This window comes from Marmota marmota, unplaced genomic scaffold (genome assembly GCF_001458135.2).
Source record: "Marmota marmota marmota unplaced genomic scaffold, marMar, whole genome shotgun sequence".
Taxonomy (NCBI): domain Eukaryota; kingdom Metazoa; phylum Chordata; class Mammalia; order Rodentia; family Sciuridae; genus Marmota; species Marmota marmota.
This window is the reverse complement of record NW_025999941.1, coordinates 5,957,324-5,976,973: the sequence shown is the minus strand read 5'-3', so window position 1 is coordinate 5,976,973 and position 19,650 is coordinate 5,957,324. Positions and strand designations below refer to the sequence as shown.

The 19,650-nt window shown below is 34.9% G+C and overlaps 1 protein-coding gene across 36 annotated transcripts in view; it reads left to right on the top strand.

Moving 5' to 3' along the window:
* Positions 1 to 17,217, top strand: part of LOC107149604 (sarcolemma associated protein) — a 145,416-nt gene extending 128,199 nt beyond the window's left edge. For 21 of the 36 annotated variants that reach the window (XM_015494396.2, XM_048801070.1, XM_048801058.1 and 18 more), the window contains 5 exons: positions 1,365 to 1,685; positions 2,440 to 2,557; positions 6,879 to 7,050; positions 11,778 to 11,912; positions 15,322 to 17,217. In XM_015494396.2, coding sequence (XP_015349882.1) covers positions 1,365 to 1,685; positions 2,440 to 2,557; positions 6,879 to 7,050; positions 11,778 to 11,912; positions 15,322 to 15,414 — 839 coding nt within the window. In that variant the 3' untranslated portion in view covers positions 15,415 to 17,217. Of the gene's footprint in view, positions 1 to 1,364; positions 1,686 to 2,439; positions 2,558 to 6,878; positions 7,051 to 11,777; positions 11,913 to 13,851; positions 13,942 to 15,321 lie in introns of all 36 variants that reach the window. The other 15 variants (XM_048801074.1, XM_015494397.2, XM_048801071.1 and 12 more) reach the window with 1 other exon arrangement.
* The last annotated feature ends 2,433 nt before the right edge of the window (positions 17,218 to 19,650 follow it).

The following is a 19,650-nucleotide window of genomic DNA, read 5'->3' as shown; positions in this document are numbered from 1 at the left end:
TATCCTTTAGCTCATATAAATTGATTTACATCTATATTTCCATCAGATAGCGTGTATGAACAATTTTCAATAAAAGTTCCATGACAGTGCTGCATTTATCTTAAAGCTATATTGCCCAGGCATCATTGACTGCCCTCTAGTGCCAGCTTGTATATTTTGAAAATTTATCAGCAAGACTTATCTATTGCCATTGTACCTTTTAAGATTTTGAACCTGTTACTTCAATCTTTCCTACAAACTTAAAAGGTCTATTTTCATCGTTAGTGTTTATGTTGCAACCTCCCTCTCCCCAAGCCCTAAGTCCTCTTAAATTATTTTATTATCCTTTGGAACTTTTTGTATTCATAATTTCCTGTTGTTATGGTAACCAAGACTAGTATGCTGGTTCTGAGCCAAGTATGACTTTATACAGATTGTTTCCAGGCTGGGTCATCAGGGCACAAGATCTGATCTTTTAGAAACACACCTCTTCAGTTAGAGATAAAATTCATTAATTCTGTAAGTTCATTAATTCAACCAATAGTTTTTTATTGTTCACACTGCCAGATATTTGGGATAGAGCAGTGAGCAAAACAAAGGCCCTTGTACACATTTATCTTTTGTATCTTCTAGTACAAAAGATAAACAGTAAACAAAAAATATGTAATGTGTTATCCTATAAGAGCTTTGAAAGAAAATAAAGCAGAGTAAAGGACTACAGAATGAAGTATAGCTAATTTTTAGATAAGTCATCAAAGAAGACCTCTTTAAGGAATTTTTAATTTAAGGAAAATTTTAATTTAAGGGACATTTGAACAGAAAAATGAATCTTCTTAACATCAAATGTTTAAAGCTTACCATTTGACCAAGCACTTCCACCTCCATGATTCATGCTAAGAACATTATCAGGATTGCATTATGAGCAGGATTGTATGTAATGATTAAAAATTGAAAGCCTAAAATGTCTAAAATGAAGGATTAGTTAAATAAATAACAGAGTAACTATTTTTGTTGAAAGATTTTCATCAGCTGGAGGATATAAAACATAATATATATTTAGTGTTATATATATTATGACCCCTCCTTAATGTTTTTGTATTGCATATAAAGATGTAAGAATAAGCTGGAAAATACCAAAAATGTGAGAATTAATTTTCTCTGTGTGGGGGAAATAAAGATCATCCCCCCACACACACTCTTGTATTTTGGCATTTTCTGCATCAAATGTGGATTGTTTATATAATTTACTCAACAGCAACAGCTCTGACAGGTAGGCTGTGCAGTAGCAATAATCCTTTATTGGGTTATTTTATTCTTAATAAGATATTCTTAATAAAATCATTTTCTGTGGACTAAAAAAATAATAGATAAATATACTTTTGTAGGCCAGCTGCAGAGGTTACACATTGATATTGAGAATCTCCGGGAAGAGAAAGATGGTGAAATCACAAGCACTAGAGATGAATTGCTTAGTGCCCAAGATGAAATTTTGCTGCTTCATCAAGCAGCTGCAAAGGCTGCTTCTGAGCGGGACACTGACATTATTTCTTTACAAGATGAGCTTAAGAAGGTGCGAGCTGAGCTTGAACGGTGGAGGAAAGCCGCATCTGAGTATGAGAAAGAAATCACAAGTCTGCAGAACAGTTTTCAGCTTCGATGTCAACAGTGCGAAGACCAGCAGAGAGTGGAAGCAACAAGATTGCAAAGTGAGTAAATATTTTATTTACATAAACCTCTTAACTCCTGACAAAGATAACATTATAACTTAAACAGAATAACCAAGCATGTTTTTCTCTTTGACAGCAATCAATTATATGAAGCAGTATAATGGGGCTATAAATATAATCTTATTCTACAAGTTATACAATAAATTGCAATTTTTACAATTCTGTACTATACATTTAAAAATTATAGGGCTGGAGATGTGGCTCAAGCAGTAGCGTGCTCGCCTGGCATGCGTGTGGCCCGGGTTCGATCCTCAGCACCACATGCAAACAAAGATGTTGTGTCTGCCGAAAACTAAAAAAAAATAAATATTAAAAAATTCTCTCTCTCTCTCTTAAAAAAAAAATTATATAGTATTAAAAATTGTCTTTACAAAAGTGAAGTAGAAAAAAAATACTACTCAAGTTCAAGATGATGGAACTTCCTTGAGGTATAAATGCAAAGTAACAAGAATCAAAAAAATAGCTGTGTAGGGCTGGGGTTGTGGCTTGGTGATAGTGCTTGCCTGGCATGTGTGAGGCACTGGGTTTGATTCTTAGCACCACATATAAATAAATGAATAAAATAAAGGTCCATCAACATCTTTAAAAAAAAAATTTTTTTAAAGCCATGTAAAACTGTACATGCTTTAGTTGGGGGACGGGGAGTATGTTCTCTAAAATATTTCCTTTTATCCTTTGAATAATAATAGAAGTTATGTTTCTGTATTAATAATATGTTTTGGGACTATTTTAGGTGAACTAGAGAAGTTGAGAAAGGAATGGAATGTATTGGAAACCGAGTGCCATTCTCTAAAAAAGGAAAATGTTTTGCTGTCATCAGAACTGCAGCGGCAAGAAAAAGAATTGCACAAGTATGCAAAAACTCTATTTTAACTTAAAAATATTTGTCTTAAGGGTCGGGGTTGTAGCTCAGTGGCAGAGCACTTGCCTCACACGTGTGAGGCCTTGGGTTTAATCCTCAGCACCACATAAAAATAAATAAGTAAATAAAATAAAGATATTGTGTACATCTACAACTAAAAAATATTTTTTTAAAAAATTTGTCTTAAATTTTTATCTAAATTAAATATAATTTTGATACTTAAATACCTTTTGGGAGCAAAATGTTCAGCCAAACTCTGTTTGGGTTTTAGCTGGGTAACCATGCTAATAAATAAATACCTCTTCATATTTTTCTTCCACCACCATCATCCTACATATACTTTCCTTTTGGTGTAGTCATGGAATACAGATTCATTAAATGTCCTCTCCTCGCCAAAAAACAAACAAACAACAAAGGTCTATAATTAGTCATTGAACTTGACCTATAATCAACTAAATCTTTCAAGTATCCAGTACCTTGCAAGCAAACTGATAAATGCAATGGCTTTACACCAACAAATTAAGTGGAGTCCTGTTTTACCACCAACATTTGCCATATTTAAATAAAATGCAAAATTGGTTTCTGTAAAATGTGGTCCATATTAATTAATGTTAATTTTTAAATCAATGTCTGTGTTCTAATTCAGAATTATGAAAATTAACATATTTCTTTTTGAAGTCACTCTTAATTAATTTCAGCTCCCTCCTCCACCACCCAAAAATGGAAATCACTCTCTTATTAACTTTTGTGTTTTCATTCCTAGAGAGCATTAAGTTTAGCAAAAATAAAAAACAAACCTTAGAGGAAAATAATGACAGTACTAGCTGTATCAGAAAATAATGGTTTTTTTTTCCTGTTTATAAAAACAATTGTAATGTTGATTATACATTTAAAACATTAAGAATTGCTGGACTCAGCAGCACACATTTGTAATCCCAGCAATTTGGGAGGCAGAGGTAAGAGAATCACAAGTTCAAGGCCAGCCTCAACAAAATAGCAAGACCCTGTCTCAAAATTTTTAAAAAAATAAGATAAAAAGGACTGGGGATGTAACCCAGTGACAAAGTAAATAAATAAATAAGAACTAACTAACTGAAGGTACAAGAGGTACTGATTTCTTCTCTGCAGTTCCTCCTTACAATGCCATGAATTTGCAATATAAGTATCTATAAAGCACTTTTATTTTCTCTTCTAGTGTTATAACTTTTCCTTAATCTTTTCATATACTTTTTGTGTTACTTTTTGAATATGGGAAGATAATTAATAATAAAGAATAAAACAGATGTTTGTTTATAACATGTAAAAGTAAAAGCTCTTCAAAAATATGAATAGGACATAGCCAGGTGCAGTGGCACAAGGCTGTAGTCCCAGCGGCTCAGGAGGCTGAGGCAGGAGGATCTCAAGTTCAAAGCCAATCTCAGCAAAAGCAAGGTGCTAAGCAACTCAGTGAGACCCTGTTTCTAAATAAAACTCTCAAAATAGGGCTGGGGATATAGCTCAGTGGTCAAGTGCCCCTGAGTTCAATCCCTGCTACCAAAAAAAAAAAAAAATAGTTATTTTATACACACACACAGTTGTGTGTATAAAATATATTATTTTGTATATTATATATAATATTTACATATTAAATATATATTTATTCATATATACATATATATGAATAAGACATAATAAAGGCCCAAAACACAAATATTTATGTGTGTGTGTGTATGTGTATGTGTGTGTGTGTAAGAGAACACATTTGGACAAATTATTTGGTATAAAATGTGTGTAAAATGATGCACAGATATCAAAGTTCTTCATGTTTAGAAAACAGTAGGAACTTGGTAAATCCAGTTAGGTTGATATTCTAGCAAGCAAGAAATAACAGTGTTCAATTATTAGTGTTGATTATTTTAATTATTCTTGTTTTAGAAATATTGATATTTTAAAGAAAGTGTTGAAAAACAAGTCTGCAGACTCTTTGTGATTATATGGCCTAAAAATACTAGGCTCCAATCAAGCATCATGACATATCTGTAGTCCCAGCTACTCAGGAGGCTGAGGTAGAGGATTGCTTGAGTCTAGACGTTTGAAACTGTGGGGAACATAGTGAAGCCCAGCTCAAAAAAAGGAGCAGTCAGGCATGATGATACATGCCTGTAATCCCAGCAGTTTGGGAGGCTGAGGCAAGAGGTTCGAGGCCAGCCTCAGCAACCTAGCAAGACCCTCTCTCAAAATAAAAAGTAAAAAGAACTGGGGGTGTATCTCAGTGGTAAAGTAACCATGGGTTCAATCCCCAGTTACGTCCTCGCTCAAAAAAAAAAAAAAAAAATCCCATAAAAGAAGGCTACCTTCTAAATACTACTTAAATTCTGGGGAGGCTTACCAAATAAATTTAGAGAACTACATCAGAAATTTTAAGAAACAGAATTAATCTATCTTATATACTCTATGCAAGTTTATTCAGATGACCAGTGATCTATTTTTCTGAATCCTAGGAAAAGGAGCTACTACAAGGTCTTATATGCCATTGAGTTCCTAGCTGTATTACCCTGACATCATCAGAATCACCCCTAAGAATCTATCATATAATCTGATATAGTCAGGATAGAATTTATACTGTATCATATCTCAGTTACAATATTAAATCTGATTCTGATTCTTATGATCCATTCTGAAAGACCATACACTGTCACCTTAAAAACCTTACCTTTTTGTTGTTTGTTTGTTTGCAGTACTAGAGATTTAACCCAGGGCCTCAGACATGCTAGAAACCACTGTACCACTGATGTGCATCTCTTATTTTTAATTTTGAAATAGGATCTCAGTAAAATTGCCCAGGCTGGCCTTGAATTGTGATCCTCCTCCTACCTCAATCTCTGGGATAATGGGTATGCGCCACCAGGCCCGGCTTGAACAAGGAATTTTTATTTACGCATATCAAGCTATTTTCCTCATGTGTAAATAATATTTTTATACCAAATTATAAAGTATTTATATAATTTAAACTTCAGAAATTATTGAGTTCAGCCCTCTTGTTTGATATTGAAAGACATTGACACTTCCCTTTTGTTATTTGTATCTGTATAACATAGTACCTGGCACAGGTCTAAGCACAAGAAATGTTTGTTGAAAGAATAAAATGTGGGGCTGGGGTTGTGGCTGAGTGGCAGAGCACTTGCCTAGCATGTTTGAGGCACTGGATTCGATTCTCAGCATCACATATAAATAAATAAATAAAGATACATCAACAACTAAAAAATATTTTTAAAAAAGAAAGAATAAAATGTATTGCTGGGGATGTGGCCCAGTGGTAGAGCACTTGTCTCACTGGGTTTGATCACCAACACTGCAAATAAATAAATAAAGAATAAAATTTACCCATTAATTGACTTGCTCAACATCCCACCGTTAAATAGTAACAGAGCCAGGATCTAGATACAGCTTCATAGTTCTTTACCCCATGCATTTCTCCCAGTTTGATGTTGCTTCTCATTTGAGCAGGTTTATCTTTATAAGTTGATAGTAACACCAAGCTTTTAAGTTCCTTCCACCCATAATATTTGCCAGGTACTTAAACATACAAGAAAGTAGTTGAAATGTATATATTCTTTTTCTAGGGAAAACCTACTTCAATCTTTTAATGATATAATTAATATAATTTTATAAAGCAAAATATATAATAACCTCCTGTTTTATTTATTTATTTATTTATCTGTTTGTTTGTTTGTTTATTTTGCAGTGCTAGGGATTGAACCCACAGGCTACCACTGAGGTACATCCCCAGTCCTTTCATTTTTTATTTTAAGAAAGGTACTCACTGTAGCTCAGGGATCTGAGGCAGGAGAATCACAAGTTCAAGGCCAGCCTCAGCAATTTAGCAAGGCCTTAAGCAAATAGTAAGACCCTGCCTTAAAATACAAAGGACTAGGGATGTAAAGGATGTGGCTTAGTGATAAAGCACCTCTTAGTTCAATTCCTAGTACCAAAATTTAAAAAAATTTTTAAAAAGAAAAAAGGACTCACTAACTTGCTGGGGCTGGCCTTAGACTTGAGCTCCTCCTGCTGCAGCCTCCAAAATCACTAGGATTATAGGCACGCACCACCACTCCTGGCTTCTATTTTTAAAATTTCAACCTTTATATATTATTTGATTTTAGCTTTCAGAGTGTTTTAATGCTTTTTATTTATTGAAAAAGTCTCATTCTGTTTTTTAAACTTCCTTCCTCCTCTGAAATCCTGTCTCACCTAGTGAAAGATTTAAGAACTTGGACTTCTTGCTGTGTCCAGTTTCTACCTGTGAGTAACTGTTGATATTTATGTTGCAGTTCTCAGAAGCAGAGTTTAGAGCTTACCAGTGATCTCAGCATCCTTCAGATGACTAGGAAAGAACTTGAGAACCAAGTGGGATCCTTGAAAGAGCAGCATCTTCGGGATTCAGCTGATTTAAAAACTCTTCTCAGTAAGGCTGAAAACCAAGCAAAGGATGTACAGAAAGAGGTAAAGCGAAAAGACATTATGAGCCCAATTATGGTTGGACTTAAAGCCAAAAGCAAATCAGATATCCATGCTAGTTAGAAATAAAGGGCAATGGAAGTCCATTACTTGTCACAAAGTTGACACTTGAAGCATCCCTGCTTGATGATTTCTACCTGTATAGCATGGTCCGTGTATAGAGAATATATTAGTAGGGCTTGGTCTCAAAATTACAAATATATAAAAGTACAGTTTGATTTTTTCTTTACCAGTTGATCCATTGTTTATCTTGCAAAGAGATTATCATATTTAACTTAGAATTCTTTTGGAAAGCAAGCTGGGGCCATACTATATAATGCTGGGGTTATGTCTGAGTGAAACTAGCCTAAAAAAAATTACTTAAAATTTACCTCATACCCAGCCTGCCAAACACACTTTCTAACTTTTTACTTTCTCCTTTCCCCTTCTGCACAAATATGCACACTCAATTTTCAAGGCATTTGCTTAAAACCTTGATTTGGGTGAGTTTTTTTTAAAAAATCATGTTAAAAAAGCTGAGGAGTATCTTTGGAACAGAGATCCTACCCAGCTTCTTCCTGAGCAACACAGGTACCTTTCCTTTAAGTTGACAAAGGGGCAGTAAGACCTGTGATCAATCCTGCTGGTCTCAGATCACTCTCTGCATTGTCTCTGGCCAACCCAGGGCATAGAAAAGGCTGATAAAACTTATCTGCTCATCCGGGGACCACCCCAGCTATAGACTCACTTAAAGGAAAGATGCTTTATAAATAAGAAAAAAGTTGAAGACAACTTTTTGTCTTTAATAATGAATTTTCCCAAAATTGTTTTTTGAAGATCTGTTTAATCAATGCAGTTTTTCTTTGTGCTTTGCTTTCCTTGTAGTATCCTGAATTTTGAAATGGTTACTGTTCCTCTGTTTTTGTGTTTGTTCCTAAAGAAAAAAAGTGTAACTTTATTTATTTTCATGTAGGCATATTGATTTTGTAATGTGTCTGTCTTTACCTTGCTAAGGATATGTGTTTTAGGAGAATTATAATTTTTGTTTGGAACACAAATTTTGTGCCAAAGTAAATATCCTAGTATTTAATACTGTAAGCACTTTGTGTCCTTCCAGTCCATATGCCATAATTCTTTGAAAATCTGGGAAGAATGCTGTGGTTGGAAGGTGGTTCTATTGTGTGTTACTATGGATGCATTTAACCATTTTGTCGCATTATTTGTTCGCCTGTTTTGGGTCACTGAGCAATCAGTGCAAAATGCTTTAATTGTTTCCACAAATGGCAGTGGCATGTTGTCACAGTGTCTAAACTGTTGGTAGTCTGGATTGCATTAAATGCAGCACATTTAAAAATATGTCTGAGCTTGTCAATATGTTTCCTATTTTCTTGTTCACTGTTTTCCATTGTGAAATGATGTGTAGCCATCATATTCTTTGTACTTGTGAAATTGCTCCTTCTGTTTGTCCTGATTTCAATGTATTAGATACTAGTCTGTAACTAAATGTTCTTTTCTGAGGTTCTATCTCTGTGTAATCCACTGCAAATTAATTACCTTTTATTAATATACATCTGTTCCCTTTCAACATTTTCCCTTTATTCTCCTTTCTCTCAAAATCATACTTAATATTAATATGCATAGTATCATGATTATGTATCTTTACTGTAACAGGCCAAACTATTACAAGTTAAGCAAAGCCCAGATATGATTATTTTTATGAAGAAGAACCAAAGGTATTGGTGTAATATGTAATATGTCCCTCTTAATCAAGACTGAGCTCATTTCACACCTCAAAGTTAGAAAACAAAACTGGGCACAATGATACACATCTGTAATCCCAGCAGCTTGGGAGACTGAGGCAGGAGGATCCAAAATTTGAGGCCAGCCCGTACAACTTTTTGAGACTTTATCTCAAAATAAGGGGAAATAGCTCAATGAAAGTGCACCTCTGGGTTCAATCCCACTATCACCACCCCCCCAAAAAAAGTTTAAGAACAAGATGGAGCAAAAAGTGATATCCAAGCAAGGTGTGAAACCACTGCTGCAGAAGGTGCTGTGTTCCATTAATTAAATTTTTATATATGGCAGTTGTCATATGAATGAATATCTTATAAGAAAATAGAAAAAAATCAATTTTAAATTTCAGTATTCAGAGAAAATAATGATCTATCACCTCTATATTTGATTTTAGAAAGCATCTGTATATTTTAATTTAATAGGAACATCTGTAATTTAAGAGTTCCTAAAACATTGAGCACGTGTCTACTCTGCAAAGATTCTTGAGTTTGTCAGGGCTGGGATGTGGCTCAGTGGTATAGCATGTGCCTGACATGTGTGAGGCCCTGAGTTTAATCCCAGCACTGTTTACAAAAAAAAAAAAAAAAGAGAGAGAGAGAGAGAGAGTTTGGCTTCACCATCCTGCTGTTTAAGCCAGTCCTCCCCACCCACTCCCCTGCTAGAGGTGAGCAGGAAGATCTTTCTGAGCTGCCTTCCTGTGGTTCTGCTTCATAACTCCTGGAATGGAGAAATGATTAAATCCTTTGGTGTAAAGGGCAGTCTGGATGCAAGAATGGTGGAAAGGGAAAGTAAGGGAAAATTTTATTCAAGAAAGCATTTTTACTTATACTTTATTAGTCACTGTTAAGAATCAGTTCATGGATCATTGAAAATTGATTACGTTCTAAGGTACAGAAACTGGTCTAGGTTCACTGACTTTGCCTTGGCAGCCTGCCTGTAACCTTTCTGCTTTCAGGAAGAAGTCCACAGACCTTCACATCAACTGGAAAGAAAAACTGTCATAAAGCCTGTGAATTTTACTCCCGAGTTCATTCTCTGGCATACTATTCAGGCTTATTCTGGGAACATTGTAAAGTAAAAGGGAATTTCTTTATATATGAATATTTTAGTTGAAGATGGACACAATATCTTTATTTATTTTTTTAATTTTTTTTCTTTTTTTAGTTGTAGATGGACACAATATCTTTATTTTTATTTATTTATTTTTATGTGGTGCTGTGGATCGAACCCAGGGCCTCACACATGTGAGGCAAGCACTCTACCACTGAGCCACACCCCCAGCCCTCTTTATTTATTTTTATGTGATGCTGAGAATCTAATTCAGTGTCCCACACATGCAAGGCAAGCACTCCACCACTGAGCTACAATCTCAGCCCACAATACCTTTATTTTATTTATTTTGTATATGGTGCTGAGGATCAAACCCAGTGCCTCACACATGCTAGACAAGTACTCTATCATTGAGCCACAACCCCAGCCCAAAGGGAATTTCTTTCATGTCTTTCTTACACCTTTCTGGGAATGTCCATGTTGACCCTGACCCTTGTTCCCTCCCATTTCTCTTAATTACACATTTTTATCCTTATTGAACACAATGATGAGTTCTAGTCACTCTGAGGTATTTGAATTTTTCAGAAGCACCATTCTAAAGGTGTCCTTTGTTGAGGAATTTTAGGACATAGGTAGAGAGGAACTAGAAACCCTTCAGCCTCATAGCCATATTTCAGGAAGAGGAACCTTTCTGACAATCTATACCCATTGTGTATTTATTTTGTAGTCCTTGTCTTTCTGTCTTCCTTCTGAAACATTCAGAGATGGCAAAGGGGGCAGTGGATACAGAGACAAAGGCATGCCCAACAGAACAGTCTTCTCTTTGGGAGCCCAGTTTGTATGTAAGATGCAATATCTAGAAGTGGAAACAGTTTAGAAGACCAGCTTTCTAGGGCTATTTAAAGTAGGGGCAAACAACACTATATTACATTGGTCTCACCTGTTTTCTAGGGATAGTTTATCTGAAAGTCAGTCATATATAGCTATGTATTACATATTTTATATGGATATAAGTTTATATTATAAACGTTTGAACCATGTTCAAACTAGAAAGTGGCATTTTCTCTATAGAAAAATTTCTATTAGAAACAAAGTTGTTAAAATCATTTTTTTAAGAGAGAGAGAAGAGAGAGAATATCTTTTTTTGTAGATGGACACAACACAATGCCTTTATTTTTATGTGGTGCTGAGAATCGAACCTGGGTCCCAACCATGCTAGGCGAGCGCTCTACCGCTGAGCCACAATCCAGCCCTGTTAAAATCATTTTTAATTAATGTTTATAGATTTTAAGGGGAGAAATTTCCCGATCATGGTGGGGGGAACTTTAGGTACATTTCTTTGCTTCATTTGCCAAAAAAAAAAAAATCACTTAGCCAGGACACTTTAATACCTGGAGAAAGGGAGATCTATTGGAAGTTTTTGTTTTTTTTTTTTTAACTTCAAAACTAAAATAGCTTGGCTGACATTGCTTACTTACCAGAATATAAACTCAGATTTCCTAACATTGCCATTTAACTAGGCAATGAATATTTTTTTTCACCTGCTTTTCTTTTGCTCAGTTTGAAATTTCCCTTTTCTCCCATAACTCACTTGGTGGAAAAAGTGACCTTTTGTATTAGAAACAGATGACAAAATAATGTCTTCTGTTCACTTTTTTTTTTTTTTTTTTTTTAACTCTAGGACCAGAAAATTCTTACATAGAATCAAGTCAACGTTAAGGACTTCTTACTATGAGTGCAAATGATTTTCATCCTCCTTAAAACAAAAAGGCTTGACTTTGGTGTTGAAGGTGACTAAATGGGATCTGGTATATAAGCCTGACTAGAACCATTACTTCATACCCATTTTAAGTCAAGTCTGCACACTCTTTTTTCTTTGCCTTTAGTATGAAAAGACACAGACTGTACTCTCAGAACTGAAGTTGAAGTTTGAAATGACTGAGCAGGAAAAACAATCAATCACAGATGAGCTCAAACAATGTAAAGACAACCTGAAGCTGCTCCGAGAGAAAGGAAATAATGTAAGTCTTTGCCAACTTGGCTTAGCTTTAATTGAGAGACTTGAAATTGATATTCATAGGACTTTATTGCTGATTTGAGAAACTAATTGGCCTTGGGTATAGATGAAATATGCTCTTCATTATGACATTCTATGATGAATCATTGTGCTGTTGGATTTTTTAGTAAGAATTTATCCCTTTTCACTTATGCCCTATAAGAGCTTGAAGACTGCCTGGAGGAAGAACCTTGTTTGCAATAAAATAATTTACCTAAGAACTTTCAACTTTTCTCAGATGAGACTGAAGTTCTATCATCTGGTTCATATTTATTTCTTGCTGGGATGAAGCACTGTACCATATCAGGGACCCATTTAAGAAAAAGTACTACATATTGATCCTTAGCATTTGATTGTATTAAAAAGGGGAAATTTGAGATGGTTTTCATTTTATACTAATAATGGTCTCACTAAGGCACATTCCTTAAAAGCTCAGTGTCTCTTTGGCATTCTGTAAGTATTAGGAAATATTCAGTGAAATTCTGTAGGGCTGAGAGAGAGAGAGAGAAGCAGACAGGCAGAGGTGGGAGAATGTTTTGATATGAATTGACTTTGACAATATTTGTTTTTTATTTCCTAGAAAGGTCTTTATAAAGATGTTATACTAAATAAATGTCATGTTGTACGTTTTGGTGATCATTGCCTTTGTGGGCCCTAATTGATGGATGTTCAGTGTGGTTGGTTGTGCTCTGACTTATTTCAAACTCTGTCATGGCTTGGACACTGTAGTGGACATGAGCCACATGCTTCCATGGAGGAAGGCACTTTGCTTAACTTACAGCACAAGTACAAGAGTGATGTTGCATGGCCATCCAGTTACACAGTTGTACACAGAATGCTCATGAGTTGTGTCCAGCTGTCCTTTGCTTAAGCATATGTTAGATTTAAACAGTAAAAGATTGTTGCTTTGATAGAAGCCTTTTAGAAATTGATAAATTGGATGTGAAGGCTTTCTGCTAGCAAAAATGGATTGCACTTGTTTTTTCAAATGTAGATTATAGAATTATTCTAAAATCAGATCATAATGATTTAATTACTACTCTTTTTTAATATTCATATCCCTCTGATGATGAAATTTTAGTCCACTTCCTGCTAAATTAACCTATGAAGACATCTAACGTAATCAGAATGGACCTCCCTATGTATTTAGAATCTTTTCAAAAGTAACCATGTTGTTACTATTTATGTTGTTAAAAAAAAAAAAAATCCACCTTGGAGGTGAATTTCCCTTTTTTGTCATACTGAATTTATGGTTCTAAGTAATCTCTTTACATTTAAAAATTCAATTATATTCTAGTATGAAAACCTACTGAAAACCCTGAGACTCAATTGCCTTTCTGTTATATGCCAAGTGTTTTCTCATACATTGTGACACATCTTTTGCCTGATTCAAGAAGTACACATGATCACAGGGCATTTATTTTTAAGCTTGAAAGTAGTATTAGCTCATTAACTAAAGTTAGGGTTGGGAAAAAAGCAAAAGGTCTTTGATAGAGGGATAAAATAAACATTAGCTTTTGCAAAAGGAGTGCATTATCGAGTAATGGGTTTCAGATACAGAACAAAATTAATATACTGTCAAACAGAGCATCATTTTGTGAAGTGTTGTCAGTGCTCTGACTTGTTAATGTGCTAGGTTTCATTTGAGTGTTAGGGACACCCACAATGATTGTTGTCTCCAGATGTTCTTTTTAAAGTGGTAGTTTGCCAACATACACACCACAGTCCATCATTCTGGATTGTGTTAGATGTCTTTAAAATGTTTGAATCAGTGCAAAACCTGAGTGGTTTATTTCTATTACCTCAGTCTTCCTTTCCTTCCTCCTACCCTCCTGGGGTCTAAATCATCTTATCTGATTTTTTTCATAGCATAAAATGATTTTAATATCCCTTCCCTTCTTTAGCCTTCCATATTACAACCCGTCCCAGCCGTATTCATCGGCCTATTCCTGGCTTTCCTGTTTTGGTGTTTCGGTCCATTGTGGTAGAGAAAGGTACAAGCAATACTGTTGAGTCCTTGTCTGTTTGTCCCCGTCACCTATTTGTGCCATATTTGTAATATAGTGCATGGCAAAACCACACTGATATCTTGTTACCTGAAGCAAACCCTTCATTTAGTATGCCATGTATTTGTGTCATACCAATGAATGAACAATCAACTAATCACATAACATTTTGTCTTGTTTCCTTTGTAGTAATGCTAACCATGAGTTAATTCCAACCTAACCAGTTGTTAATATGCTTCCTTTAACTAAGTCTTTATCTTTAGCAAACTGGAGTAAACAGTGAATTTCTACATTAGTACCCCTTCCCAATTATGTGTTTAATCAGATTTGAATGAGAAATGAAGAGTTTGCATCTTTGAAGTCTTCAGCCAGCTTTCCTCCCCCTTCTTCTTTCTCCTTTACCTTTCATAGCATAGCGTTTCTCTGTTTCAACCCTTTGCCTGTTTGCACTTTAGCTATGAAGATGAAAGAGAATGAAATTGGCATAATGAACTGTTGGCTCACAATCTCAAATCCAAATACAATTTACCTGTAGGGATCTGAGCCCTATCCCATATTTTTTTCTGAGTCCTGATCTGCAAATCAGAATATTTCTTTGAAAACCAACTTCTTCAACAAGACTCTTGGAACAATAAAGGTACCAATCAAAGCAAGTTTCATTATAAAGCCTTCTGAAAGTTAACAGGAAATAGCCCATTCATACTTGCCTCTAACTGGCATGCATATTAGTAGAACATATGACATGGATCACATGACTTTAATGACTTTATTACATTGGACAAGGTCTTTATCAGAAGTATCAGATAGGCAGTGTCCATAATGGCACTTCCCCATCTTGAACCTATGTGATTTTGTCTTCGTTGGTTTTAAGTTAGAGGATCAAAGCCTAGACCATTTTTTTCTATCACCTAAGTCACCAGGCACTGTATAACTATCCTAACAGCTGAGCCTTGTTTTCATAAAAGAATAAATATTTTAGGAAGAAACATACTATAGGCATCGGTTATATGTACATCAGTTATATTGGAATCTGTGGGTACCAGAGTAAATAAAGCAGGCCAACCCCAAAGGATTTTTAGAAGTCACTACTATATGTCAACTATAACAAAGTTGAGAACTGCCCAGGACTTTTCTGGGAAGTATTAGGCCTCCAAATAATGACCCTGCTATTATATAGCTCTCCTTATACTTGCACTCCTTCTCTCCTTTTTTTCTTTTCCTTTCTTTTTATACTTTATTCTTAAAATGCAAAGATAAAATTTTTCCAGTATTCTGTTAAGTATTCAGGACTCTGTGGAACCAAGGGGTTAATAGGAATGAAAAGAGAGGGGAGAATGTGATATTGACTCTTGGTTTCTTTCCACACAGAAACCCTGGCCCTGGATGCCCATGTTGGCTGCCCTGGTTGCGGTGACAGCCATCGTGCTGTATGTGCCAGGTCTGGCCAGAGCTTCTCCATGAGAGCGTTTCTTGAGTCCGTACACCGTCCTCCCTCTAGAAGCTGGCATCACACTCATGCTGGGGACAAACAGAACCATTTTCTTCTTTTTTACCTCTTAAAACAGCAGAAGTGCAAGAATACAACTGTAGGGTCATTGCTTTAAATTATATAAAATGTATCTGTCTATAGAGAGAATATAAAATTGTGAGTTTATTCTACTGTAAGCAATAATTTGCTTGCAATTTTTCATGTAATTTTTAAAAAGTATGTTGAGATTCTGAATATTATGGTGGCCTAATGTAGGCTTCTTGGTACACCAAATTATTTATACCATTAAATTTGTGGGTATTTTACTCTGAATTCTGATGGCCAGATAATTCATTTTTCTGATTCGATAACTACCCAAACCAAACAACCTATACATACATGGGAAGAGAGGCCCTGTGTGCTCAGTGCCTATCAGTTTGAAATATATGCACATATATATATATATTTTTTACATATTTACGCCATTTTTACTTGTTATAAAACCACTGAGCTATTGGGAACAAGACTTAGAGACAACTCTTTGTGTGTGAGTTTTTTGTTTTGTTTTGTTTTGTTTTTAAGGGAAAAAAAAAACATTTGGAAAATATTCCGTTTTAGTGATCATTTGGGGAGTATGTGCACGCTTGTTCTGCCTTAATGTGACTTGAAGATGTGGAGGACATCAACTTTGAAAAGCTTTCCATGAGAGTGTGTATTTTCTTGAGCAACCTGAAGTATTTCTGGGAGCAAAACATAGTAATTACACAATTTCAGTGCAGTCAACCAAACTGTTGAGTCAATTGGAATGTAATTTTATTAAACCTCATGTATTTAAAGAGAGATTTTCTTTACAAGCCAAGTTACTTTCTCATATACAACATTTTAGGAAGCATGATTTTTTTTTTCTATCATCTGTTCCTCCAAGCATGTTTCATTGAAGAAAGAATTATATCTCTTTAGATAAGCTTTTATTGACTTAATTTGGTTATGATGTTTCAGAGCTAATTCATGTTCAAGGTGAGCTGTAACTTAACAACAGGTTTCCTGGTTGGGTATGCAAGTGGTTATTTTCTTTTTATTGTTATTAATTGGAACTTTCTGTTAATTAGAAGCACTATTCCCAAGATTGATAGTGTTCCATGCACAGTGAAGCACCTAAACACTGCTTGATTTTATAAATTTAAAACACATAAGTCAAATTTTAGCTATGGTTTTGTGCACCACCATAGTTATGTCAATAAAGTTTATTTAGGTCATAGAATATCCTAAAGTATCACATAGTTAAAATTTTCAGTCAGTAAAGACTGGGAGGGAATATCAGTGAATTGGCTTGAAGGTTCTGTGGGAATTCACAGGTCTAGCCAAATATTGAAATAGGAGTTTAGGATATAATTTGCCTTGTGATGTTTGGCAGTTATTGTTTATACTTAAAGGTTATATTTTAAGCTATTTGGGGTTGCTGTTGGGAGGATCACTAGATTTATGGAGGAATTAGTCACAAACGACTTATAGAAAATACTGTCATATAGTTCATTTTCATCATTTTCTGTTGCAGGAAGCCACTCCACCACAGAATGCTAATATGCCAGTGGTACCCAGTACCTCTTGTATATAGGTTATTGCAAATATTGTTCTGAAATGCTTAACTTCAGAATTACATTTTTTAAAGTAAATAATTGTTTGAAATCTATTTTGTAAAGATATAAAGTACAATAGAATTTCTGGAGTACAGATTAAACTATTTGCACTAACACACGTGATGTGCATGATTTAATAAAATAACTTTACTCTCCCTATGCATGTTTGAGTTGGACATCATTGAAATTTTTAGTGCTGATTCTACTATTCAGTTGTTAATAATCTTTGCTTGAAATGACTCTTTAGGCAAACATACCTTTGGTGTTATACGGGGTTTAAAAGAAAACACAGAGCTGTTTCCTCCAATTTTTATTAGCCTTTTATTTAACTTACTGTTTTAATATTTTTCACTTTTAGTACGGTTATTGTTAAAATGTGACTCACTTGCCAGACAAGTCTCATTGACTATAATAAGTTCTAGTCTCAATATTTACTTTATTCAAATTGAATAAATGGGTTTTTGTAGTTACTTCCAGTTTTTTTCCTCAAGAATATAAATGAGCCTATTCATAAGCAATACCTTCAGTTTTGTTCAGTCTTCTTCTGGGTTAAATAAAGAATAGGATTATTCCCCCATAGTGATAGTCATTAAGAAATTTTAAGGGCTGAGATTGTGGCTCAGCGGTAGAGTGCTCACCTCTTACGTGTGAGACCCTGGGTTCTATCCTCAGCACCACATAAAAATAAATAAGTGAAATAGAGGTATTGTGTCCAGCTACAATTAAAAAATAAATGTTTTTTATTAAAAAAAAAATTTTAAGCATAGCAGTTAAGAATCAAACCACCACTCTATAATGATACAGTTAAGAATTATTCAAAGGTGGTATACGAGGGTCAGAAAATGAAAAGGGCATGGTGTTTAAAGCTAAACAGAACCAGGCACCGTGGCGCACACCTGTCATCCAAGCAGCTCAGGAGGCTGAGACAGGAGAATCTTGAATTCAAAGCCAGCCTCAACAACAGTGAGGTGCTAAGCAACTCAGTAAGACTCTGTCTCTAAATAAAATACAAAATAGGGCTGGGAATGTGGCTCAGTGGTCAAGTGCCCCTGAGTTCAATCCCCAGTATAATAATAATAAATATATAAATAAAGCTAAACAGATCTATATTGACATCTTGACTCTGCCTTTTATTGGCTTTGTTACCTTGGGCAAATAAATCACTTATCTCCTCTGAGTCTCCATTTCCTGATCTATAAAATGGGGAGAATAATACTTATATTTGTGGTGGTGGTGTGAAAATTAAAAAGATAATGTATATGAAGTACCATTCAAGTGATAAATAAGTGTTTATGAGAACATGATACTGAAAAATTATTACAAATATTAAAGTTTTAGGTTAATCAGTACATCTATTTTAAATGAATTGATTGACTCACCTATTTAGAATTTTTATGCATGTGAGTGATATGTGATTGTAACATTGTAAATCGCAAGAAGGCATTATCACCTGACTTAGTTCTTCCCCTTCATTGTTGTCTCTTTGGGAAATAATATACTTAGTTTGGTAATGAACCAATCGCCCATTACAGTTTGGATATCCTACTATAATATTATTCAGAGATTTTGAGTCACATTGCTGTATAGTCAGAGGCTTTCAGATAAAAAATAATGATGCATAGTTTGATCTCTCATTTTAATCACTAGACTTAAACCCCAGTAACTTTTGGTTTCTTCCATTGAGTATATATCTACTATCAAAAGGATGGGAATCTGCTGCCAAAGAGAAAAGTAAAATAAACATTTAAGTAAAATAAACATTATCGATGTAGAATAGCATGGGTTGTATAAAGGAAGAAATGTAGACATAGCAGTACATGAATGAAATCCCAGTTGCTCCAGAGGCTATGGCAGCCTCAGCAATTTAGCAAGGCCCTAAGCAAACTAGTGAAACCCTGTCTTAAAAAATAAAAAGGGCAATAGTAAAAGAACTCATGGGTTCAATCCCCAATATCCCCCCACACACACCAAAAAAAAAAAAAACTGCAGCTTTAGTGCCAGGTATGGTGGACATGCTTATAATCCCATTAACTCAGTGGGCTGGGGATATGGCCCAAGTAATAGTGCGCTCACCTGGCATGCGTGAGGCACTGGGTTCGATCCTCAGCACCACATAAAAATAAAATATTGTGTCCACCTAAAGCTAAAAAATAAATATTTAAAAAATAATAATAATCCCATTAACTCAGGAGGCTAAAGCAGAAGTATCACAAATTCAAGGCTAGTCTTTACAAAAATAAGCAAGACCCTAAAAATTAAAGGGACTGGGAATGTAGTTAGTAGAGTGCTTGCCTAATTTGTACAAAGCCCTGAATTTAATCTCTAGTATAAAAAAGAAGAAAATGCAATCTTGCTCCAAAAAAAATTCACTATTGCTGAGCACAGTGGCACACACCTATAATCCCAGGAACTCAAGAGGATCACAAGTCTAAGGCCAGCCTAAGAACTCAAGTTTAAAAAAAAAAGCAAAAAAGCAGGAGGTCGTGGGGGAGCTAATTCATACTGTTTTAAGTAAAATAAACATTATTGGTGTAGAATAGCATGGGTTGTACAAAGGAAAAAAAAAATGTAGACATACAGGATATGTTGGAA